This window comes from Anas acuta, chromosome 15 (assembly GCF_963932015.1).
Source record: "Anas acuta chromosome 15, bAnaAcu1.1, whole genome shotgun sequence".
Classification (NCBI taxonomy): Eukaryota; Metazoa; Chordata; class Aves; order Anseriformes; family Anatidae; genus Anas; species Anas acuta.
The window spans coordinates 16025702-16051072 of NC_088993.1; the positions used below are offsets into that span (position 1 = coordinate 16025702).

Sequence of the window (25371 nt, forward strand, 5' to 3'; positions counted from 1 at the left end):
CACGCAGCCAGGCTGAGGAGCTGCAGGACCAGTCCCCTCCGTGCAATGCCTCTCTTCACACTGCAACTTGAAAGGCTCGTGATGAGCCACCGGCAGATTTCAGAGGCTGCTGCCTGTGAGTCACAGTTTAGGAAGCCTTGGGCTGAAAGAGAAAAAAACTGCCTGCAGACATGCTGCCTTGGGCTGTGATCTGAAGAGCTGCAGAGAGATCTGGGCATGGACCCTCTGGGGGAAACGACACACTTTGGTGGCTGTGGGAAGAAAATAAAGCCAGGAAAATAAAAGCACAGCTTGCATGCTTTGCGTTGCAAAGCGTGGATGAAGCTTGATTTGGTTCTGCTGCTAACTGGGGTTACCTTCTCTCTGCCTCGCTCATTTCTGCAACTTCCCCCCCCCCCCAGTCATTCACAAACCAAGAGTCCTGCCCTTGACAAGTCAAAATCAACTGCACTGGGTCCAATTCCTGCCCAGCCCTTTTCAAGTCTCCCTTTCATGTGCATGGGATGCCACAAGCACCTGTCTGGCCAGGGCAGCAGGGACGGGACACACCACTGGGCAGCAAGCACTGCAGATTTAAAACCTCTTTCTGGTTCCTCTGTTTGAAGGCTGTGTTGGCAGAACCGAAGAGGGGAAGGAAGGAAGGAATGGCAGGAATGAGAAGCCAAGTGTTGCAGAAAGAGAAAATCCCCAATATCCACAAAATAAATGGATGCGCCCTGCCAAGACCACCTACCTCCATGTGCACAAGAGGTCAGACTTCCCTGTTCCTTACTGACAGGCACAGTCCAAATAACTCATTAATGGTAACGAATCCACTAATCGTGAGACCCTTGTGCTCCAGGGAAAAGTCACGAGAAACTAAGCCCCAGAATGGATCTTGTTATCACATTAGAAAGGATTAACACCCCTCTCTCGGCCAGCTGCCCAGCGCACATCTTTCTCTGGGCTCGCAGCAGCTTTCCTATGCGTTCCTCTCTTTCAGTTTCTGGGCAAGGAGCAGGAAAATCTGCTCTCTCCCATGCCAAGAGAGGCTGAACAATAATTCCCTGCCCCATCTGCCCCCAGGCTCATCCCTCCCATGCAGGACAGCACCCACAAGGGTGGGAACATGGTGCATGGAGTGCAATCCTGCTTCAGCTTCCCAAAGAACAGAGGGGAAAAAGGGAAAAAGCAGAGACTCAGCACCAAGCAGGATCGGTTCCCTCAGAGAGGAGGCTGTTCTCTGGAAGAAACCCTGCTGACAGCCCAACGTTGCAGCACAGAGTGATGCCAGGAGGAGCAATTAGGCAACACTCAGAAGTACCTTTCAAACTCAGAGCTGTCTGCCTTGGCCGAACGCGCCTTCAAGTAGCTCTGTAAAAGCCAAGGAGCCAAAGGCAGTACAATGCCAAGCAGGTAGAGTTAATTAAGACTGAAGTGCTCACATTATAACTGTCCTGCAGCATTAGACAAATACAGAGTGCTTCACAGCTCTCTCCCCTCTCCTGCTTCCAAACCACTGAGTTCCCTGAAAGGCTCCATGGGGAGGAAAAAACTCCTCTGTCTAACACCCCAGCCCCAGCAGCAGCAGCCCAGTCGAGCTGGGGGTGACCCCGTTCCTTTTTTACCACGGCAGCAGCTCGTGCTGGCAGCAGGCAGCCAGAGGGGCTGTGTGGGGGAGACACACCGCAGGTCTTACACTCACCCTTCATACACAAGCGTGCCAAGCCCTCCCCTCTCAGGCCAGAGCAACCCAAAAAAAACCACATGAAATTAATTCCCTTTCCAGTTCCTACTGTTGGGGACCTCCTGCACTTGCTCATAAAGCAGCAGAGGCCATCCTGGTGCTGCCATTCCCCACTGCTGTGCAATAACAAGGGAAACAGCCTGGCCACCAAGGTCCCCAGGGGGCTAAAGATGTCTCCAAGCCACCAGAGCCCCCCATGGGACACAGCAGTGCCCCACTCCACTTTATTAGCCTTCAACTCAGAGTGCAACAGCACAGAAAAACTCTCTACAATTCCTTCAAAGTCACTGCTGAAAGAACCCTTAACAAAACCACCCCCTTCCAGCAGGACACTGCGTCAGAACAGTGCAATTCTCAAAGGGGGGGAGGCAGATATTTCCAGCGCACCTCAAAGAAGTCCCCGGATTTCAATTTGAAGTCACCACGTTTAAAAATAGCTTCTTTACTTGAAGCTGCTGTCTTTCAAAAGGGATTTAAAAAGGGTTTCACAGGAAGAAGAATTATGGCAAAATCAAAGTCCCTCCCGCATCTGATGCCTGCTGTAAAGCCACGCGGCCCAGAAAGCTGCTGGCAGCAAGCGGGCAGAGAAGCACTAAAAACTGCATTTGAAGCACTGGTCTCTGAGCTCACATCTGCTGCACTCCCCAAAAGCTTTGGTGCTGTGACCCTTCCTTGCCTGGCACCTGCACCGTGTTCAGATGCTCACCCTTGCTTTAAAACCGTGCTGGTCTCATCTGGGAGGGTTTGAACCACCACCACGGTGAGCCCTGCCTAAAAGCCAGGTCTTCCCCTTCTTGGGACTATAGGAAAAACTGGACCAGGACCACCATCTGCTCAGCCCCCAGCCCCACCCCACCCTCCATCTCCTCACAGACTGCTGAAGCACTGGTGGACGTTATTTTGGGCTCAGGACAACAGCACTGGGATTTAGCAGGACTTGGCAGATGAAACTAAATGGCCAGAGCCTCATTCCTCCTTCCCCGCAGAGCTCTCTTCTGTTTACTTCTATCCAAAACCAGAGCTTTACTTTAATCCCACAGCCCCTGCGCGAAGGTTTTGTTGCAGTTTTCATTCTCTGGCAGCTCTCCCTGGAAGGGGACGGTGGGTCAGGGCTCTCCAGCAGTGATGCCAAGCGCAGCAGCTCGGTGCAGGGATGGAGCAAGCGATGGATCCTCTGCAGCCCAGCCCCAGCCACGACCTCGCCTGCAGCTCCACGCTGTCTTGTGAGCAGACAGCATCTCACTGCTGGGCAGGAGGAAATTGCTGTTTTGGGGCCAGTGCTGTAAATTTGGGGCTGTTTGCACAACAGCTTTCCCTGCTGTGCCACAGCGCAGCCAGTCCATGCCTTTTCCCCCCACAAAACTTGCTGTTGGGGTGTTAGAGGCTGCTGCAGGGGTGAACCGGTGAGCCCTACCTCGATGCCTGGAATGGGGATTTCCTGCTGGGTTTCTCAAGTCTAAAGCTAACACCACAAAACACAGACCCAGGCAGCAGCTCCAGCCTGGCTGACAGCATCAGAGCACACTTTGGGTTTCTCCTACACCCCTGAAGGGCCCAGGAGTCAGCATAGAGCTGTGGCAAGGCAGCAAGGAGAACACCCCACAAACCCCCCATTTCCTCAAACAGCTCCCAAGGCTTAGCACAGGGAGACCGACTTCACTGCAGGACAGGGCTGAGACCCTGATAAGATCCCGCGATGCCTTTGATGCTGATAATGGCCATTACATAACGGCCCGATTTCCTCCCCATCCGCTTAATATCTGTACTTAGCAAACAATCACTCCGTGGTTAATTTAAAAGCTCCATTTCGCAGGAAATCACACAGCATTTTAAAAGCTTGGTCAGCTTTTAGAAGAGCTCAGGCATGTCCCTCTCATCTAAGGACAGCTCCAAGGCTCTGCCCACACGGGGTCAGCCCCCTGATAAAGCACCACGAGCATCCCAGCCCAGCTTTACGATGACAGCCCCTGGATTTCTGCAGGTGACAGAGGGTCCCGGTGACCAGCAGATCCCTGCCAAGGATGCCGGAGAGAGCTCGCCAGCTTGGAGCATGGAGATGTGGGAGTGGAGGCACACGCAGATGGCAGGCTCATTGATTTTCTGCCTTTCAGCATCGCTGATGGGATGAGTAAGTGTCATCAGGGATGGTCTGCAGCAGGGAAAGAGGCTTGGAGAGCTGAAAGCCACCAGACTAATCAGGGAGAGGCAGGAACAGGACCCGGGGTAGAGCTGGGGGATAATATCTGCTCATTTTCTAGACACAATACAAGCACTAGGCAGCAGATGATTACAAACAGACATAATTACAGGTTCTCTCTTCTCCTGCAGAACTAGAGCTGCCCTGATTAGCTGGTCTCCGGCACTTCCTCACCTCTGAGCCGCTGACATCTTCAGCAGCCTCTGAAAGGAGACTTTCTAGGAGGATTTTCTCAGGCCCACCACCTCGCCTGCAGGAGCTTGCAGGGACACTGGCAAGCTGCACTTGGCTTTGATGTTGGTTGTGCTGATGGTTTTTATGATGATGGGTTTTAAGTTGTGGCCATACAAGGCACTGCTGAAGGGGCACACCAGGAGCCAAGGATCATCCAGTGCCAGCCCAAACCCTGGCGAGTGCTGAACCAGGTCCAGAACCCACCCAGGGAGCCCAGGCAGGAGACAAAGGAGCCAAGGACAAAAACATGCCCACCTACAGCACTGCTCAAACCAGATCCAAGGCCTCTGGGCTGACTTAAATAGAGCGCCTGGGCCATGGCAAGGGTGGGGATGGGGTCCCAGGTGAGGGTCATTGGGGCAAGTAAGGTCTATTAGCACCCTCAGCACCTGGCAGGGCTGTTGGTCCATGCACTTGCCAAGCTTGGAAGAATCCCTGACACCTGCTCTGACAGAGCAGTGTACAAACATCCCTAATGCCTTGCATATCACACTTTTTACTGCTCCCACAGGGGCATATTGGGGTGTTTCAGCCGCACCTCTGTCTGTTCCAGTGGGCAGAGCACTGAATTAACCCTGTTCCAGCAGGTATAATGCACCGGGTGACCTCCCAGACCCACACAACTTCGGGAAGTGGTGATTTTCAGAGCTTTAGTTTGTTCCAGATCCTCAAATTCCCAGAGTCAGGGATCTCAGCTTCCTTGGTCAGAGATAAATCTAACCACTAACCTCCTTGTCCTTTGGGAAAAACACAAGAAAGCCACTGTAAACCCTCAGGAACCTGCCAACAAAAAGCACCTGGGCTCGGAGTCCCAAAACCTTGAGAACTGGGAGCAGGACCACGGTGTCTGAGCGCTGCAGCTCCCACTGGCTGGGGAAACAGAGCTAAAGGTGACGGGGGACAGCTCCGAGCACCCCCCGAGTGACAAAACCCACACCACCAGGGCTCTTCCACCAGGGCAGAGGGAGACAGGACGACGAGGAGGGGACTTCTGCGTACTTACGTTGCCAAATTCTTGTCTAGGAAACACCTGTTCCTCAGCAGCCCTGCCCAGAGCTGCACACCGACGATCCCAAAGATGAAGAAGACAAAGAAGCACAAGAGGAGGACGTTGCCTAACATAGGCAGAGTATCTAACAGCAGGGTGACCAGTATTCGCATACCTGCAGGGAGAAGAAGACAGGTTAGAGGAGCCCTTCGCCGGGGTACGCACGAGTGCCCCGAATTCCCATGTGCTGCTAGGCTCCATCCTGCAGCCAGGGCATCTCAGGCAGAGGATCTGAGATGTATAAATCAGATCCTTGTGAACTTTTCTTTCAAAAGAGGAGGCTCCTGTCCCATTTGAGAGGTTACCACGTGCTGGCAGAGTGAGGCCAGATGCACAGCCACGGCTCCTGATGGCATAGCCATTACGGTGTCTAGCTTTGAATTTTGTATTTCCCCCTAAATCTTAAGGCTGAGAAAGAAGGTAAAGAGTACAGAGCAAGGGGACAAATGGCCAATGTAACACAGCTCCAAAGGGAGGGCCTAGGGGTGGGATTTTCAGATGTTCTCAGCGACACGGTGCTCCGCAGCACACAGGCACGGGCAGAGCCGCAAGGCAGCCGCTCGCGCAGCAACGCCCCCGCAAACCGTCAGCCTCTTGAGGAATTGTCAAAATATATATTTATAAACATATTGAACGCCTCCCATGAATCACACAGATTGTTCCCCTAAACAATGCGGAGCCTCGTGTAGGATGATAACCGCCGTTACTCCCCACGGGCGATTCCGCTTCCACCACCGCCAGCTGAGAGCAGCTCACGCTCCGAGCAGTGGGGACAGGGCAAATTTGGACTTTTTTTGATGCAAGAAGCGGGATGCAAATGTTTCTTCCCCTAGGAAGTGCGCACAGCTCTGCTCCCTTCTCCTGCCCAGTGCCGTTGGGACCTGCCTGGATGGTCCCAGACCACTGCAAGGCTCCCTGTGAACCTGCAGGCAAAGCAGGGGCTGCCCCAACCTTTGCTGCCAGGGACACGCTGACTTCTGTGCAAGGACTCCCAGGGCTCCTAAATAAGAAGACAGAGCACTGAGTGAAGCTTGCAGGGCCCCCCTTAAACTTTGTGCCCCCATCCAGCACGCTCCTGGTGCTCCCTGAGGACTGGGCGGGGAGGCAGGGACCAGGCAGAGCACATCAGGACACCTTCAAGGAGAAAACAGGAATAAAAAGGGAACAACGACGCGCCGCTCAGCCGTTCAGCAGAGGTTACATGAATCTCTGAGACACCCACTGGCCATCATTCCGACAGCTGGTAATTGATGAGAGGAGAAATAATGAAAAGAGCAGCTGATAAAGGCAAATGCTAAATTACAGAAGGGATAAAATGAAAAACTGAGCCTCGGGAGCGTGGTGCTCTGCAGAGAGCAGGGCTCAAGTTTATGGCACGATGGCAATCCATGCGCCTGTTGGGTAAGGCTGGTGACCCTGCTGCCTTCAGAGGCATTTTGTCCTGCTCAGGAGCTGTTCAGCAAACTTCTCTCCCTGCCTGTGTGGGGATGTTCCCCTTCGCTTCCCCTAGCAGGATGCTGCTCTTCACCAACCGCTGCAGCTCAAGGGAGAGCATCATTCCCACCGCTGCGGTCTCTCTTGCCCCCCACTAATTTCCAGGTTGCTTTTGCCCCCAGCCAGCCCCAGGAACGGGTTCTGGAAGGAACAGTGGCTCCAGGAACGTGGTGACTCCTTCCCCAGTGCCTCTGATGCCGTGGGCAGCAGTGCTGGCAGCAGCCGTGGCCCCACGCCGCGCCGCCCCCCTCCTCGCGTGGCTCTGCCAGCGGAAACGCGGAGCAGCCAAGCGGGGCCGGAGCCGGCGTTACCTCGTCAGCACGGCACGAGTCTTTAAAGCGCCTCTGCCAAGAAGTCTGCGCTAATAAATAATTAGGTGTGACTAATGACCTCTGCATCCCGGGGCAAGAGCCTTTCAAGGTCTCCGTGCCCAGCTGCGCCTTGGCTCCGGCGCGGCTCCCCGCTGCTGGCGCCGGCAGCGGATGCCTCTGCCGAGGAGCCGCGGTCCCAGCTGCCAGCCCTGTACCAGCCCTGCCAGCTCCAACCCAGTGCTGCTGGCACCCTGCAGGGAAGGGACCCAGCTCACATCCCTGCCATCCTCGTGACCGCAATGCCGGTGCTGGCCGTGGGGACGAGGCAACAGCGGTGCCGGAGGCATAAACCCCTGCAAAAAGCACATCAAACAGCACTGCCCTTCAGGCTTCCCTGCAAATCTGTCTTTGGGCAAGCAGAAAGGACTCAATTCCCACTGGAAAGAGGATGATGGACTTTTCTTTTTCTTCCTTTTTTTCCTTTTTTTTTTTCCCCCCTCGCCAATATCCTCACCCACTTTTTCCCAAAAATGGTTAAAATTCATCTTCCTGTGCCAGACAACTTTTTTCCGCTCAGCTACTTGTGGTATTTCGGGTTGTTTAGTGGCACCATCCTCGGGATTGAATCCATCTGTTCGCTATCCGCTCAGGGTGCTCGAGGCTCTCAGCAGAATGTCAAGTGTGCCATGGGAAAAGTTCGTGAGCACCGGTTGGGCTGAAACGAGGATCAGGATTTCTTTTTGTTCCCATTTCATGTGATGCCCGGTTTAAACCACAGAGTAGGAAAATAAAAATAAAACAGTGAAATGGGCTTGAAAAAACACTGACCGCTACTAAAAAAAAACCCCAAGCTACAGCCCCAGATAAATGTATAAATTGCAGAAATTATATTTTTCCAGTCATTTCCAAGGAATAATTTCTAATAGAGATGATGTTTTTGTTGGCCGGGGTTCTCCTTTCTTTTCTTAACAAATAAAATAAAAACGAAATAATCTTGCGGGTGAATTTATTATGCCTGGAAGCGCAGCACTAACAGAACTGGCTGGAACCCAGGAAAGTGCCCAGGCATCACGGGGATAAATCGCTGGGCAATTTCTCATGGATTTCTTGTGGGTCCCTGCTTCCCCGTGTTTGTGACTGGATGCCAGGCTCGTCTCTGCTGACCCAGCCCTAATTCATATCTGCTCGATGTCGTCCTGTGGCTGCCACCGAGCTGAAAACCCCGCTCCAGTCAGCATTATCCCGGCACTGGGGATGTGGGGATGGTGCTGAGCAGGAGCTGAGGCTGTGCTGTGGGCTGGGACGCGGGGGATGTCCCAGGTAATCCCCTGCTAAGCTGCCGCATCCCCACGGATGAAAGACCGGAGATGTAACTTATCGCTGGGAACTCCAAAAATACAACAAAATAGCGGGTTATCGCTATCCATTCTCTGCAGACCCTGGATTATGTCAGGCATCGGTCTGAAACAGTGCAAGTACCGAAGTGAAAAGCGGATGGAGTTGGCGTCTCATAAACAAGTAAAGTCTGTGATTATCTGCCCTCCAGGAACCGAGATATTTCCAAGAATACTAATCCCAGCCTGGCGCTTGTTCAGGACACCGGTGACGCTGCAGGACCAGCCTAGCCTCACCGAACCCAGGAAATTCCAAAAATGGGTTTAGCTCTCCGGATTTAATCTCACATATTAGTAACAAAAAAATGAAGATTTTCTATCATCGCCTATCTTCCGACAAAAAGAAAACAATCTAAGCATCAAAAATGGCTTCTGCTCGCAGTCCAGCCGAGTTTTGTGTTGTGCTGCCGGGCTGCTCCGAAGCCCTGTGAACAAAACCTCATTGGGAAACCAAAGCTCTGGAGGGTTTTGAGGTCCTTTTTAGCTTCTCATTTCTTTTTTAACTCCTAATGACATCACTGCTGAATTTACAGATTAATTTTTTTTTTTTTTAAAAAAAAAGAAAAATCCCAGAGAATTTGAGCTCAGAGAGAAACTTCAAAGATTCCCATGCGTAAACACCCATCTGTTCCCTTGCATGTTCATCTCAAGTACTGGAACCGAAACCGATCTGGGGGAGTTTGTTTTGGTGTCTCTGGACGTGCCGACATAACGGGCAATTAATCTCGGCAGGATGTTCAGCGAGGACTGGGGGGGGCTGTGTCATTTGAACACGCTCTTCAAAACACCAAAAATGGACTATTTTTTTGGGTGAGGAACCTATACGACTTCTACACAACACTGCTGCATTTTGTATTGAGTGGCTTTTGGTTAAAAAGTGATGAAAGAGCTATGAAATTAGTACCTTGCAAAGGTCGCTCAGCAGACGGCTGGTACTGGCAGGAAATTATTTCAACTTGTTGGTTCGTCTTTCAAATTGGATTTAGAAGACAAGCAGCTGAAGCCACTTGAAAATGGATTTAGGGGCCACTTGAACTTCCTATTGTGGATGAACCCAATTTTGTTCTACATGACAGCAAACCCTCTGCGGTATTTTACCAACAACAGAGACTGCTGTGCTTCTAATCCTGAACACAAAGAGACTGAGAGACCTTAAATAGCTGAGAGGAAAAAACTAACTTATCCAGGGCAAGAAGATCTTCCTTAGAACCGATCTCTCCCCTTATCTTTATGGGAACTTTGTTATTTACTCGGCCCTCGGAGCTAAGAGTTACTTGCCTGAGAGTTGATAAAAATGTTGGAAAACAGCCACGAAAATTTGCCCCCCAGGTGTACTTTCTATTCACTTGCCCTTTACTAGGAATAATAAAAAAGGGGGGTTTTGTCCCCCCCTTTTTTCCTGGGGCTGACCCCAAAGCTGGCAGCACGGCACGGATGGAGGCGTTACTTACTTGGGACCCTGTTAATGGCTCGGAGCGGCCGGAGCACGCGGACGGTGCGGATCGCCGACAGGCTCACGTTGTGTCCGTCCAGGGAATACTCCATCATGCTGCGGGGAAAGAGGAGAGGCGTCAGGGTATGGGGGACTCCAGGGCTGCCTGGGGTTGGGGAGCAGCTCACACTGAGTGATACAGGCTAGCAGGGCTATTTCAGCTTCTGGAAGACTGCAAATCACCCCCCAAGCAGCATCAGCGCAGGGACGGCTCGTGGGTGTGCTCCGGGCACACCAGGGAGCTGCAAAGTGTGGGCCACAGAAATTGGGGGGCCCCAATAGCTGCTGAGGTCCCACAGGCACACATCTCACCCTCCCATTAGCTTATTGTACATCCGCAGCCTTCCTGGGGGGACACTGCACAGCTCCAAGGCAATGAGATGCTTCTGCTCTTACACCCCCTGCTAGCACCCCGGCGCATCTTCACGCCAGCTTATCCATCCTCCTGTGACACGAGTGTGAATAACCAAGCCAACAAATGACATTAAAGTAGTGTGGTTTCCATTTTATTATTAAGAATAGGGAACATTTTCTTTTTCATGCTCCGTCTCCGTTTCACATAAACATTTCTCTCCCAGGCTGGGAAGGACGTTAAGTTTAGTCAGTTTTCTTGCTCTTTTATAGCAATGAGTGGCAAATGTGTGTAGTGTTGTTTTTTTAATGGGGTTATGGCTAGTTAGCATGGCTGTAATTACAATTTATGAGCTTGACTACAGGGAAGCACTTGTAAATATGTCACAGATCTCTCACCACGCCTGTTCAAATAACATAACAGCATCAAAAGCAACCCTGCGAGTGAGCTGTTGGATGCCATGGAGTAAGAGCTTTTCCTTACATAAATAAACAAACAGATATGGAAGGAGGAAGGCAAATAGGAGCAGAACTGCTCTCACTGGGAGCTGCAGCAGCTGCAGTGGGGAGATTTTCAGAATAAGCATCCTCCAGCCAGGATGGACCAACGTTATTATGTGCCATGAAACAAAACCAGCCAAATTGGCTGGATTTCAGGCAACAGTGAAGCAGGGGGGAGGCTGGTTTATGGCCAGCCTTGCTCAGGCACACCATTGCTTGGGTGCCCACGTTCTGGGTGCCTCTGAACTTTGTATTTGGTGCCTTGCCCTGCTCTGCAAAGTTTACCTGGGAGTTTCCAGGTTCTCTTTGTCTTGTCCTGAGCTTCTTGGTGTAACCCCACCATATCCCTGGTATGGCACCCAGGTGATTACTTTGCCCCTTGAGACTTGCTGAGATTTTGAGCTGATTTAGTGATAACATCCCAGAGGTACTTTTTTTCTGAAGTGGCTAGCATGGCTTTATAAATCAAACCGACCTTAACGCTTGTCCTGAGCCCAACATGGCAAACAGCTTTAAAACTCAGCACGGCACGAGAACGGGTTTTAAATCTGAGGTGTGTTCATTCAGCAGCCGGGGCTGAGCCGTGGGAAGCAGCACAGAGCTGCACAAAGGACCACCCAGCAGGAAAGCCATCGGAAACGCCCGTTCACACCTGCACCGAGGGGCTGGAGCCAGCACCAGGTGCTTGCTCCGAGCAGCCCTTGCAGCAATAGATGTGCCATTGTTTGGGGTCCCTGCAATGAACAGCTCCGAAGCCAGGGTCTGCAGGCTGGCGTGGCCCCAACACAGCACACGCACAATTTATCGGGTGGCTCAGAAAGTGGATTTTACTGGAACCGATGCAGTTTTTCAACTGTGAAAGGAGCATGGACTGCTCCAGTGGGAGCTGCTTTTGTGCTCCAGAGAGTCCACGCAGCCACGTGCGTGTTGCAGGGCCAGCTCCTGAGGCCTCACGTGGAGTTTCAATGGGGCTGAAGACAAATAAGTAATCCGGGGTATGGCCTAGTAAACAGATCTTCTGACCCTATGTTTTCGGACTTCCATGACTCTTCATTTAGGATTTCAAATCAAGTGATGCCTACAACACCCATCAAATCCAATTTCCTTTCATCGACTGCAGTGGGTTCCAGACCAGACCTGTTAAAAGCAGTGAAACCACCTGAAGCCTTCAGGAAAAACTCAAAGGTTTCCTCAGCATGGAGAAGCTTGGGGTCCTGCTTTCATATCACACATTTAACCCAAGGACACCCCAGAAATCCCCGATGGAAACCTGCTGGAGCAGGAAATTTGGGGTAAGTGGGGACTGGAAGTTGGGGCAGGCTGACACTTGGTAGGTGATGCCCCATAGCCTCTGTGCTGGTGGCACAGAGGAGGCTCTGGAGGCACACTGGAGGCACTGGAGGCACACTGGAGGCACTGGAAATACAAGGCTTTGTGATGTCTCCTGCCACGAGCAGCTTCCACTCCTTCAGCTGTCAAGTTAAAGACATCCAAAGCGTATCACATGAGCCCGCAGCGTCTCCAGGGACGGGATGCACAAGGAACCTCTCCGCTTTCAGCTCTCGTGGACAACATTTCTGCTGCCTGGGAAATGCTTTCAGCTTGGCTGCTGGACAGACTGAGAGGTTGTAAGCTGCATTCGGTCTGAAATTTTCCAGGGTACATTTCTCAGGCGAGCAGAACATGAAAGGGCTTTCAGTGCTGGAACAAACTTCAGACACAATCTGTTGCTAGAGGCAGAAGATGTGTTTATTTTGTAGTTTCCCTGCTTACCCTTCTTTCTCTTTGGTATACTTGCTAGTCAGCCAAATCAGCTTATTTAAGGAGACTGAACGGGACAAACAAAGCAGGCAGCGCCGCGTATCACTTGTTTCCCTTCTTATCAGAAAAGCCTCGTAATAACTGCATCACGGCCATCCACTTGCTGGAAAAAGCAACTGGGTAATTCCGGCCGTGAGCTCCCTGCTAAAACCACCTCCAGTTTTAGGCACTGGGTTGAACGGTGGAGGTGGATGAGGAGAAGACCCCCAGCCTCCTCCCTGCCCTCCATCACTGGCCACAGTGTCACAGGAATGGCCCAAATACACCCAAATCAGCTGGAGATGGCCGGGATCAGGCACAGAAGGCGTCGTTCCACCTCTCCTCTTCAGCCTGAGTAACACCAGACAGGCAGCAGGGCTTCCCGTTGGGGTCTCGCTGTGTTTCTGCAGTTTTCCTTCTTCTCAAACATATGCCAGCCACGGAGGGTGGGGAAACGGCCTGGAAAGCTTCCAGACTGACTCACCAGACACCTTCCCCCTCGCCCCAGGTCCTGTGTGAGCAGATCCCCGTGCCAAAACCTCGCTCCGAGGTGTGAGCAGAGGGCTCTGCCTTTCCTTCTGCCTTCACGTGCTCCTTTCTCCTCCTGCTCTGCTGTGATGATGTGTCTGATGAAGCAGGATCCTCTGCTCACCCAGCAGGAGAGCCCATCCTACAGCTGGGGACTGGATGGGGACACCAGATTTCTGACCCCACGCTCTGCCTTAGCCACAGCCCCCCTCTTCTGCTACTTCTGGCTTAAATGCTGCCGCAGCAGCTTTGGAAAGAAAAAAAGTAATTAACAACAACTTTCCTTGGTCTTTCCTAGGCTGCAGCCATGCACTGGTTCAAAGGAAGCCCTGCTCGGGGAAGTCATGTTTTATTCAAGGCAGTAGGGCCAGTCCTAGTTGTATGCCAGACACACCACATGGAGCAAAACAAAACTCCATAAAAGATTGCACATTACCGATGCAAGGGTAAAAATGCCCCCAACATATTACGGGAATGTTCTAATTAACCCCAGGCTGGTCATTGCAAACGCAGGAATTCAGAAATAAGGCAGAGCTCTGTAATTAAAGCCGTCTATCCCTTCCTAGGGTACACTAAGCAGGTAAGAGAGCCTGGAGATTCTAAAACCCATTTATTTATAGAAGAAAGTTTCAGACTTGCCAAGTTTTCAGTACACTCGCTTATGGGTGTGAATGAGCTGATGTCAAAAGCAGCCAGATCCTCCTTGGGTGATTCCGCAAATAAATTATTTCTATTTATTAACACGTCCTACACAAATAAGCAGCTGTGGGAGCTGGTATTAAAATGTAAACCAACAGAAGTTTACAGGAGACGCGCATGTGCTTGTAATTTGGGAGGATCAGCAACAGCAGCTGCTGGTCAATGTCTGGAAAGCTCCTTGCACTGGGATTTCAACCTTCTGAACCAGGATTTTTGGGCTGGATTCTCCCTGTTTGGCTAATTTCTGCCTCTCTGCCGCACTCTAAGGGTGCCACAGAGCAGGAGGGGGCTGAACCTCTGTGTGCTTTTCCCACCCCCTGGTGAGAGGCAGCCTTAATGGTGAGCACTGGGACGTACTGGACACTGCAAGGACGAGGTCAGCACGCACTTGGTTTGACAGATGGCACTGGCTAAAGGATCACTGCTGAAAACCAAGTGGTTTTTGCCCTGACATTGACACCCCTCTCCATAACCCGGTGTGGCTGCCAGAGCTTGAACCAAAGGAGACTCAGGACACTTTGCCTTGGCTGCAGCTTGGCAGCTTTCAGCAGACATTACGCAAACCAGCCAGGACAACCTCCAGATTTGGTTCTCCGGGGTGTTCACGTGGCTTTCCCGGCGAAGGCAAGTTTGTGAGGTTGTGTTACTGACCCCGCCATCACGATGAAGAAGTCCAGGCGATTCCACGTGTCTCCGAGGTAACACTTCTGCCCGAAGATCCCCAGAGCCACCATCTTGATGACCATCTCCACCGCGAAGAAAGCGAAAATGAAGTCGTCAAACGCCTGGAGACCAGTAAAAGATTATTACAGTCAGTTCTCTTATCAGGGAGAGGGAAAGCAGAGACACGAGCATGAGACAGAGGCTGCAAGGCCGGGCAGTGGGACCAAAGTAATCTGCTGAGCTCAGAAATAAGCCCTGCAATACCTGGGGGGTGATGGCAAGCCCCAAGTGTAGCTCCTGGGTTGGTTCACTGCCTGGGAAGCATCAGCAGCTTCTGTTAATCTATTGACAAAGACGGGAGGACATCGCCATCATACAGGCAGGGCATTTTTCTCTGCTAGTCCTGGCAGCAGCAGACAGCTCTGGACCAACCTCTGAAAGGGGCAGGAGGTGTTGCTTGGAAGGATCCCACCGGCCTCACTGTACTGCTCAGACACCGAAAAGGAATTAAAGCAGCAGGTCCACGAGGGACTGGGATGCACCGGGTGCATTATAGCCCCGCGTGTCGGCAGTGCCAGCCTCGGCTGGTGGCACGAGCAGCTGCTTCCAAGCCTGTGAGCCGAGCTGCTGCGGGCAGCCCCGCGCCAAGGTGCAGCCCACGCAGCAGATGCTGCTGGGATGCGCTTCCAAAACCAACCCTGAGGGCATATGGCAGCGAGGGGACGGCCAGGACGTGGGGAGGGATGAAGCGAGAACTGAGATGCCCCACAGCAGCCTGGGCACGAGGGCCTAAAAGCTTTAATGGGTATGCATCTCCCCAAGGACAGGTATCCTGGCACTCGGCAATGCTGCGCTCAAGCTGGTGGGCACGGGTCCATCCTGTGCTTTTTAATTCATGAAGAAAGGACTGAGGTGGCCAAGTCCCCAGTGCCACATCCCCCAGGACACGCCACGGTGATCCAAGAGGTGCCAACAGCGACCTGGCTGGGGTGGGAACGGCAGCAAGGGGGTCCCTGTGGCTCCAGCCGTGCTGGAGTGAGAGCTCAGCTTACCTCCAGGATGGTGCAGCGCTCCGACTGGCACTCCACGTCCTCGCAGGGCTGGAACATGCCCAGGGTGACGCAGTTCAGGAGGATGACCAGCATGCTGACGTGCTCGAACCAGGTGAGGGGAGGGCGTTAAGGAGAGCACACGGTGCTTCAGGGGGCAGCAGGCAGGGGGAAGTGAGGGATCCGCACGATTTACAAGCCCCAAACCCTTCGCTCCTCACGCAAACTGAAAAGAAAACACCTCCAAACATCCCAGATTCGCTGAAGTTTGAAGTTTTTGGCAACTGAGGAAAGGGCCTTGGAAAGGCATTCCTGTTGAGATGAAGGGACAAAGGATGCCTTTCATTTCCTAACAGCAGCAAAGTCGGAGAAGCCCAGCGAGGCACCAGGCCACGTTTTCCATCCGAAGCCCCCCCATCCTCTTCTCTATTTCATGCATGCCAAGGGGCAGCAGAGAGCACAGCCCCCTCTGTCCTCCTCCCACAGCAAATTTCACCTCCAGATCTCAAATGGCTTTACCACCGAATCACCCAAAATGTCTGCTAGCACTGACTCTGTCATTGCCAAGCTACAGGAAGCAAGACAAGGGGAGAGGAGTGAATTCAGGCACCAGCACCAGCAGAAAACAGGCTCGCAGCCTGCTTCTTGCCCCAACCAGTGGGTTGCTCTCCTTGTTTCCATCCTACAGATGCTGCAGAGTCCGACTTAGCTCTGCATTATGAAGGATGTAAGCAAAACAAAGCCAGCACGACCAGCATAAGCTGCAGGGACAGCCACAAAAATCCCAGGTGCAGACAGGCTGCACAGCACAGACTGAGTAAGGTAAGAAAAGGGTTCAAGGCTGGATGTACCCATAGTCCCCAAAAATAAAAGGCTGTATTGTCTTCCAGGCCCCACCAGTGCTCAACTGCGCTGTCATTAATAGCTTCGGTGTAGTAAGTGGTGATTTGCATCAGCACAAAGTAGGCCCAGAGCTTATGATTACTGCTGCTGGTATGACTATTAAAAATAATTAAAAAAAAAATAAAAATGGGGGAACTAAACAGGAGTTTCACAAATTGCGAATGAATGAGAGAACTGTTCTTGGGAAAATAACTGGAAACATCTGTGTATGAATAAACCTTTATGCTTTCAAACACACAAGTGTATGTGAACAAAGGCTCGTGGAGAAAGAACATTGTCTTGTTTCTGATAACAAAAAAATAATCCTATTTTGGAAACCCAAACAAAACAAAACAAAAAACCCACCCTACCTTAGTTACCCTTGCTGCTTTCACAGCATGACAGGATGGTTTAGATTGGAAGACACCTCTGGATGTCCTCTGGTCCATCCCTGCTTCCAGGAGTACTTCACCTACTTATGCCCTCCTGCACTGGCTTCAGCAAGAGGCACCCGAAAGCAGCAGAGCACGAGGGAGAGGAAGATTTCACTGCCTGGTCCACCACTTGCTGTTTCAGAGAGGGGTTTAATTGGAAAATTCAGAGCCAGGAGCCCCTTGGAGCCCATGCTGGGGACCAGAGACACATCATGCTTGGAAACCCACTTGTCTGCAGTGAAAATGCATGGGATAAACTGAACAAAAAACTGAACAAATAAATAAAAACCCAGGTTCCCCTGGCGGTGACGCAGAAGGAGCAGGAGGAGGTGAAGCCCCTGGCCACAGCCCCAGAGGACTTTTGTGCTGCTGAAATGCCAGCCTCGGCTCGTTTTCATTTCTCCCTCCCTTCAGCGACTTCCTCCTGATTTTTGACATTTTTAGGGGCTGTCTGGCTCTCCTTCCCTTTCAACTAATTAGAAGCAGAGTGGTAATCCTGCTCCACAGAGAAAACAGCCCACGTCAGACCCAAACAAAACCTAACCCCTGGCCACATCCTCCTTACAATATTTGCATTGCTTGATGGGATTCATGTGGAACTCCCTGTAAACACGGCTCCTGGACTATTCCCAGGGTGCCTGCAATTGCATTCATTTCACTTATTATATTGGGGATTTTTTTTTTTCCCTTTAAAGAAAAAAAAAAAAAGCCAACGCAGAAAAAAGTGTTGATGGATCGGGTCTGCTTCGCCTAGAGGAGGGGAGCATGTTGGCTGTGCACTTGTTTGGCTTTAACCCCACTCCTCCACTGCTGTGGCACTGGGGAAAGCATTGCAGCTCATATAACCCAAACTTCTCCCCACTGCAAGGGCGAATGAGGCTTTTGAATCCCCTGCCCACCGAGGCTTGTTTGCTCTGTTGCTGTCCTCAGTCCTGCTCTCTGCCACCCCAGCCCTTGTTTCTAGCAGACCCAAACAAGAATTAGATTTTGTCTCCCGTTAGAAAACACCGATTTGTCAGAAGTGAGTCATTGGAGGGGACCAGCTTTGACAGCGACGTTCGATCAGCGTGGACGTTTACAACAAGGAAAAGGAAAAGCCTGTCCCCAGCAAGGCAGAGGCACGGCTGGTGCCGAAGGGAGACCTCAGGAGAGCAGGCAGCCTGTCCGCTGCTCAGATCTTTCTCATCCTGATGCCAAATCACAAACACTTTAAAAAGAATACAGTCAGAAAATCTGCCTGCCATTTGGACCCAGCATCTGTCCCTGAGTTTTGATTTCAGAGGATCAGCTGAAACCTGAGGCTGGAGATACTTGCGAAGCAGAGCCCCTGTCCTGCTGAGCCACCCAGGACCCGACGTGACTTTGTTCAGGTGCTCTGCTCACCACAGCCCTCAAAATTTCATTCTTTCTTCTAAATACTCTAATTGTGGCTTTTCATTGCTGTGTGTAAATAATCACCTGCATGACGACTGTCACTGGAGCTGAAACAAGAGCCCTGATTCCATACAGACAGCAACGCCACTGCCACCAGCCCATCTAACACCAAAGCTGAATTCGGTGTCTTTCAGGAAGGCAGAAGAGCTGTTTCAGTTTTCTGGAGGAAAAAAAGAAAGGCTCTCCCACTACTCCGTGCTCACAGATGTTTAGAGGCTGTCGGAGCTGCCAGGCAGGGTCAGCCACAGCCACACGACAGAAAAGAGACATAAGAAAATTCGTTCTGCCTTTGAAGAAAAGTCTGAAAAAGCAGGAGGAAATGCACAGTGGGAACAGCTCTGCTTTCGTTGGAGAATGGAGCAGAGGAGGGAGGAGGAAGCCCCCGTTCCTGGCTTGGATGCTTCCTGGATGCTTCCCCGGTCCTTGTTCCCCATCCCTTCCCGAGGAGCTGGGGCTGGAGGTGCTGAGCCGAAGGGTCCTGCCTGCTCCCCAGCCCACCTCCTCCTCCTGCGGCTCCTATAAAAGCTTTAAGCCCCTGCCCTATTTATTTTCATATCAGATTAATGACGGCGATCTGCTCCCTGATTCAAAAGCAGGATTACCCTGAGTGCTCTGCCCTGACGGGGCTAATCCTCCCTCCACCGTGCAGATATTCGAGGCAACTTCAGTTCAGTCCCCGGTTCCTTGCTGCTGGCTCTGAAGCTGTGCTTTAAGCCCTTGGTGACCACTTTCCCAGAGGAAAACTCTGAGGGAATGGGTGGATGGAAACAGAAATCCCACAGCACAGAAAGGCCTCCTGGGTGACACCCAATGCTTCTGCCTTTGCTGCAGCTTCCAGGGTGATGGCACCTGAAGTATCTGGGCCAAGCTCAAATCCCCCAAACGCCCTTCGGGCAGGCGGCTGCGGTGCTCGGGGGCTGCTCTGTGCTGCGGGGTCGAAGCAGTCTCTTGTGCCAAAATCCAGCCCTAAGTTCAGAAGCGGCGATGCAGAAACGGGATCCTGCCTTCAAAGCCTGTTGGTAGCACCTGCTGCTGGCACAGCCTCTGGTGCTGATGCTCCCTGGCAGGTTTTCACAGGGTTTTATGAAAATCCCTCCAGTGGCTTGAGGATAAAGACCCTCTGCCATGCCAGTATGGCTGGTCTTTACTGGCTCATCCTTACCAGCTACACCTGATTTACAAAGAGAGGTGGGAATTAAAATGGATGTTCATATGGGCACTCAAGACAGCTTGAATATTTCCAGCAGTCAAAACCGAACTGAAGGAGTCCAGAACAAAGAGATGGGCCAGTCACTGGCACCACATCACCTACCCATCGCCATTAATGCAAGCACACGTGTGAGGAATAGGCAAACCAAAATAAAACCATGTGGGAGCTGTGCACGTGTCCTGCCCCAGCACCTCCTGCCTCCGACCGCAGCCCTGCAGCAGGGCTCAAGCAGGCTCACCCGGCACAGAGGCAGCTGCAGAGCAAGACTCACTCCTCTCCTAAGGATACTGCCAATTACTTAAGGAATCCAGCTAGCAAACACCGAAACACTTTTTTTGTTTTTGTCTTTAAAACAGCTCTCTGCTGGTACAGAATGGAACAGGACATCAGAGCTGCTTCGCACCTCACGACAGGCAGCCTGAGGTGTTACGGCATCTTATAGTGGGGCACAGACAAGTTGCCTTAATGCAGCAAGAGATACCCGAGGAAAAGTTTGTACTTGGCCTCTGATTTAACATTTCTTCCCCCCTCTCTCACTTCGGAGACCTGCCTGCACGAGCTCGTCACAAGGACGAAATGCAGCCGGAGAACTTCAGCAGCCTGGGGGCCTGACCCTCTCATCTCACTTTACAAGAGCCTTAATTCCACCACCTTTATGGCAGCAGGACGAACCTAAGCAGGCACAGAAATAAGCCGTGTCCTTCCCAAGCACTGCACTTGTTTAGCTCAGCCAACTTAGCCACGGATAGAATTCAACTGAAGCCCAGCCCCAGCTGGGCCAGTCGGCTCCAGCTCCTCCGGAGATGGTTTGTGCTATTTCACACCACGGCGTGGAAGGCTGCAGGCAGAAGAAAAGAATGAGTCTGCCTTCATCGAAAAACCCAAATGCAATCCCAACCTCCCCCAGCTCCTTCCCCCTGTAAACCTCTGGTTCTTGGCACAAGCAGAAACATGAAATGAGCTCAGTGATGCGGCTCGGATCTCCGCTTTGTGTGCGTCAGCCAGCAAAACCATGTGGATAGTTCCTGTTTCTGGAAGATTTCAAGATGCTTACACATTTGCCCAATGTTATATGGGCATTTCTTGGCCTGCAGGTGAAAGTCTAATATTTTCTTTAAAAATTTGAAGGCCTTCTTAAATGTAAAAATGAAAGACTTGAGAAGAAACTGCTAGTCTGGCTAGAAAGCAAGGTTTTCAATGCCCAGTTTAAAGCTGCGTGGGTTCACAGTGGATTGCTGTGCCTGCAGTTCTGGTTTGTATCCTGTTGCCTTTGCATCAGGTATTTCTTCTCCCCAAATAACGAGCACAGACAAACGCAGAGGAGCAGGCACGGGGAGGGCTCAGACATCCCCTAACGCGTTGGTCTGCTCCATGCCGCAGCACCGCCAGCGCCTCGCCATCTTCGAGGGGATAATCTCCACCATCCATCACTCTAATTCTGAAAATATTTCTGCAATAAACACAGTAAAAACGCCGGGGCCGTATTTCTGCTGTGTCACAGAGCCTCTTGCTCTCATCCCGTGCCTCATGACGAAGGATGTGCTGATAAAGCCCAGGTCCTGCGGGGGGACCTGCTCCATCTTCCCGGCAAAGCTGCCCCTGACAGGCAGGAGCCCAGCGCCCAGCCACTGGAAAGCAGCAAGGCAGGATCACGGTGCTTACCATTTTCACATAATCTTATTATTTTTAAGCCAGTCAGGGGATTTTGGAGACTTAACCCGTTATTTGAAATGCTTGGATTTGGCAGTACTGCGATTATTGCCGTTGCCATATCTGTACGTACCGCGCACGACGCTGAGGAATAACACACAGCAATAAAAGCCAAGTTATAGTTACAAGCAGAACATATGTTTACAGAAGCAGCAGCCAACTGAAGTTTCAGTTTTTATAGCCGAAGATGTGACTAATGCACTAAATATACACACACGCACGTATATATATACACACACGCATCTGAGAGACGGGGATTTTCGGAAAGCTCTTGGTGAGCTGGGCATGCACTTCTCGTAGGAAGGCGGCAGGGCTCGGGGATGTAATTCCTGCTGTGCAACATCACAGCCCTTATTTTCCATTCAGAAACGAGGCCAGCTGGAAACCCAAGGACCTGCTTGCAAACTGCCCAGCCCAGCATCTGTCCCTGGCAGAGGCAGGGCTGCAGGAGCCCTTAGGAGGCAGGGGAGGGTTTGGGAGGGCTCGGTGGGACCCCGAACTGCCCAGCAGACCCCGAGGATGCGAGGCTGCCCCTCTGCATGCAAACTCACCCCATGAGATGGCAGCTGGGATCTGGCACAGCGCTGGAGCACCAAAGAGCTTGCAGGGAAGGGTGGCCAGGATGGGGAAGAGCAGGGCCACAGGGTGGGCACCACCACTGCCTCATCCCATTGAGTAAAACCACCACGTCCATCTGTCCGTGCTCCCTGACAGACGGACAGGCCACCCCAAAAGGCTCAGGCAAAGGTGGGAAGCAGCTCTGGTGTAAAAATACCAAAGTGAAGGTACCTTGTACCTATTTAGGGGTGCTGTCAACATCTTGGTGAGTTAGGGTAACATTTCCCATCACCTCACGCCAGCAGTGACAAAAATAGCTTTAAAAGCCTGCAATATCCACCTCATCCTTTATGCTAAATGATGGAAAACAGTCCGGACGCGACGATATTTGGTAAATAGGAGCAGGGAAAAAATAAAAAGGAAGAAGAAGAAAGAACAGAACTGCAAGAAAAATGACTCAGAGCGCAAATCCCGAGAGGCAGCGCTGGCTGGTGCTGGCAGAATTTTAAGGAACATTCTTATTTTTAAAAAGTTGATTGATTAAAGCTATTTTTAGTGCCCATACTGCACTGGATCATTTGGGTTCGTTTGCTTATGAATTGTAAAACAAAATGAGGCAGCTGCACTTCAGAAATATATACCTCCCCACCAGCACCACAAACACGCAGCCCAGCAGCAATATTTCAGCCCGAAAGACACCAAGTTGGCACATGTCTTTGGAGATCGGGCTGACTGCGGAGAAATCTTGTTTAAGAAAGGATTAGCCTGAGTTACTGGAATAACTGCATCCCGCTTGTTTGTCATAAGATGTAAAATAACCACAACGAGACCCCAAACGGACCCTGGGCAACACGTGCGAAAGCCAAGCGGCTGCTGCAGGATGTGTTTTTCTTTCTCAATGTGGGGATCATGCTGTTTGCCTTGCACGGCCAGAGATCGGGAGAGCTGGGCACAGCTCCTGGATCTTGGCCTCGCTGGATGTTGTGCAAAGCAGAGACCTGCTGCAAAGCCCGGGCTGCGCCGTGCCATTTGAACGCCTCCTCTTTGGTTTTGGCACTCGGGGCTAGCTGGAAATGTGTTTGCACCAAAGGTATTTGCTCTGAGCACAGAGAAGCTGGCGTTTGTCCTGTCGGGGATGGTCTCTAGCATCCACTGAGACACACGCAAATGGGCAGCAGTCCTCAGATAACCCCCCCTTTGCTGACAAATCTGGGTAATGGCCGTAATGCCGAGATCAGAGCTTGTTCACAGATCGTCCAGCGGCAGTAAAGGGAGGATAAATCCAACCCATTATGCACCTTAAATCATTCACCTTGCTCAAGCCAATCTTTTGGAGCCATAATGAATTTAAAAGCGGTTCACTCCGAGTCCTTGTCGCGTGTCATTTGTCAGGCAGCTCCGCTCACCCTGCCTGCTGTAGGAGACGGGCGCTGCACAAGTCACCGCTTTGGGGGATTCAGCCTCCAGCTAAAAGGATGACACGGGCAGAAAAGCACCTCGAGGGGTGCAGGGTGCTGCCTCCTCCTCCCCTGTCCCTGGGGCTGTAGGATCAGGATCTCTAACAGCACAAACCTGTCCTGTTGGGGCTCACAAAGGGAAATCAAAGTGATGCGAACCATTGCTGTGCCCAAACCCACTGGGAAACTTCCCCACGCCAGCCTGCCAGCACGCATCACCTGGGACAAATCACCTCCGTTGGCTGCGTTACTTGAGTGCCTGTTAGTGCCCAGAGTGCTGATGGGGAATGCATTTAGCATGTCGTGAAGGCATCCTGAGATGGCCCGGCAGGAAACGAGGCTGTATCGATTGAAGTGACATCAATGGATGCACTCCATGGGATTCAGCGGTGCATTCAGGAGTGAAGCACAGTCCTGGCAGGAGCCCCAGGAAAGCCTCCAGTCCTGCCATTCCCACACATCATGCCCAAAGCCTTGCGAATTCCAAGGTGTGAGTCCTGATTGAACGTGTGCAGAGATCCCAGGGCCAGGGCTGGAGGTAAAGCCACAACCATTCACCCCAAACACACCCAAATGATCCCTAAACACATCACAACCCCTTCAGCCACCGAACCCACTCAATCCACCCAAACGAGAGCATCCCGTGTTCACTGCATTCCCAGCCATCATTTAAGGAGACAAGGACAGAAATGTTTTGCCTGGTCCCTGCGTGACTCACTTGATTAAAACACATCCAAGCACCTCTCCGCGCGGCACCGGGCGAGGGTGAGCAATCAGAGCAGGTGATTGCCTGCGAGCGGCGGGCGCGTGGGTGAGACGCCAAAATCCCCGGGAGGGAAGCGGGGCAGCGAGGGCAGCGAGCCGCAGCCGCATCCCGGGGGGCTGCACGGTGTCATAGCAACTCGGGGCTGCATCTCCACCGCCAAAATCACGCTGCTGGGGTGAACCCAGAGGGAGGCCGAGCTCTAAACATCTCCTCTGCCCTGCTGGTGGGGCTGGAGGGGGTGTTGTGTTTGGAAGCAAATGTCACCTTTGCTTCCATTCGCCTTTTTCCTACAAGTCCCCAAGGAGAAAGGCCCACGGCTCCTGCCCCGCCAGCTCCCTGCCTCAAAGGCGCAGCCCCGGGGATGGGAACTCAGCGGGAACCCCTGAAAACAAAGAGGAGAGGCTGACTTTGTTTTCCCTCTGTCATCTCTCCAGCCGGCGAAAAAAGTGCTTTGTGAGAAAAAGCAAGCAAATAAATTAAACGTTGCTGGAGCACAGCGTGGTGGGTAAGGAGAAGCTCCTTTTACAGATGGGAAACATCAGCGGGAAGAGGCGGGCGGGCTGCGAGGTGCTCCCGCTCGTGATCCCAGCCTGCACCCACGCAGGGCACCGCAGGCAGCCTCAGGGGGACAAACACAGCCTGGGTCTGAGCCCCGGTGGGTGTCAGAAAGCTCACAGCCCGTCCTGACCCCCCCCGGCCACCTCCCAGGCCAGAACAGCCGGCACCGACTGAGCGGGGACGGCCAGACCCTGAGCCATGTTTGAGGTGTTGGGACACGGCCAGGGTTTCTCACCATGACCTCCCCTGTGGGATCATGTTTTGGGGTTACTGGATGAGCTGCTCTAAGTGCTTCTCCTCCCTGCAGGAGCATCCCAGCACCCCGAGCTCCCCCTGCCCTCCCCACCTCCGGGTGACTGCACAGGGAAATGCCGCAGGGGGGGACAACTCGGGGACGCCTCGCCCGGGCTGAATCCAACCCCCAGCTTCCTGCAGGTTTCCAAGAGCAAAGGAAAGGCTGGAAGATAAAAGGTGCTGGAAGAGAAACAGCTGCGCTTTTCCTTCCTCTGTCCTTTCCTTCAGCTACAGACGGAGCCGCGTGGGATGGAAACAAGCTGCGGTGCAGCCCAGTAGCTCCGGGGACAGCACGGACTGGTTGTTAAAGGATAAGAGGAGCAGAAAACTTCCCAAAGGACCAGCTATCCCATTCCCTCAGCCCCTTCCTTGCAGACCCCTAACCACACAGGCCGCCCCTTGGCTGAGCATTGTGCACCCAACAACCCAGTATGGGATTTTCACCCGCAGTTCCCAGCCCCTCAGTGCGAGGGGGCTGGGACGCCCCACGCTGCAGGAATTTGACTGAGAATTTTTTAATCTGATTCTCAGGAAAGAGAAAAATTGAACAGTTTTGCTCCCGGTGTTAGATGTTCCAGGTG

General features: G+C 52.2%; 1 protein-coding gene across 6 annotated transcripts in view; it reads right to left on the minus strand.

Annotated features, from left to right (window-relative positions):
* Positions 1–25371, minus strand: part of CACNA1H (calcium voltage-gated channel subunit alpha1 H) — a 221445-nt gene that overhangs the window by 103656 nt on the left and 92418 nt on the right. For 4 of the 6 annotated variants that reach the window (XM_068699495.1, XM_068699493.1, XM_068699494.1 and 1 more), the window contains exons 3-6: positions 15491–15602; positions 14427–14560; positions 9856–9953; positions 5161–5320 (exon numbers count right to left, since the gene is read on the minus strand). In XM_068699495.1, the coding sequence (XP_068555596.1) occupies positions 5161–5320; positions 9856–9953; positions 14427–14560; positions 15491–15602 (504 nt within the window). Of the gene's footprint in view, positions 1–4097; positions 4407–5160; positions 5321–9855; positions 9954–14426; positions 14561–14702; positions 14833–15490; positions 15603–25371 lie in introns of those variants that run through there. The other 2 variants (XM_068699497.1, XM_068699499.1) reach the window with 2 other exon arrangements.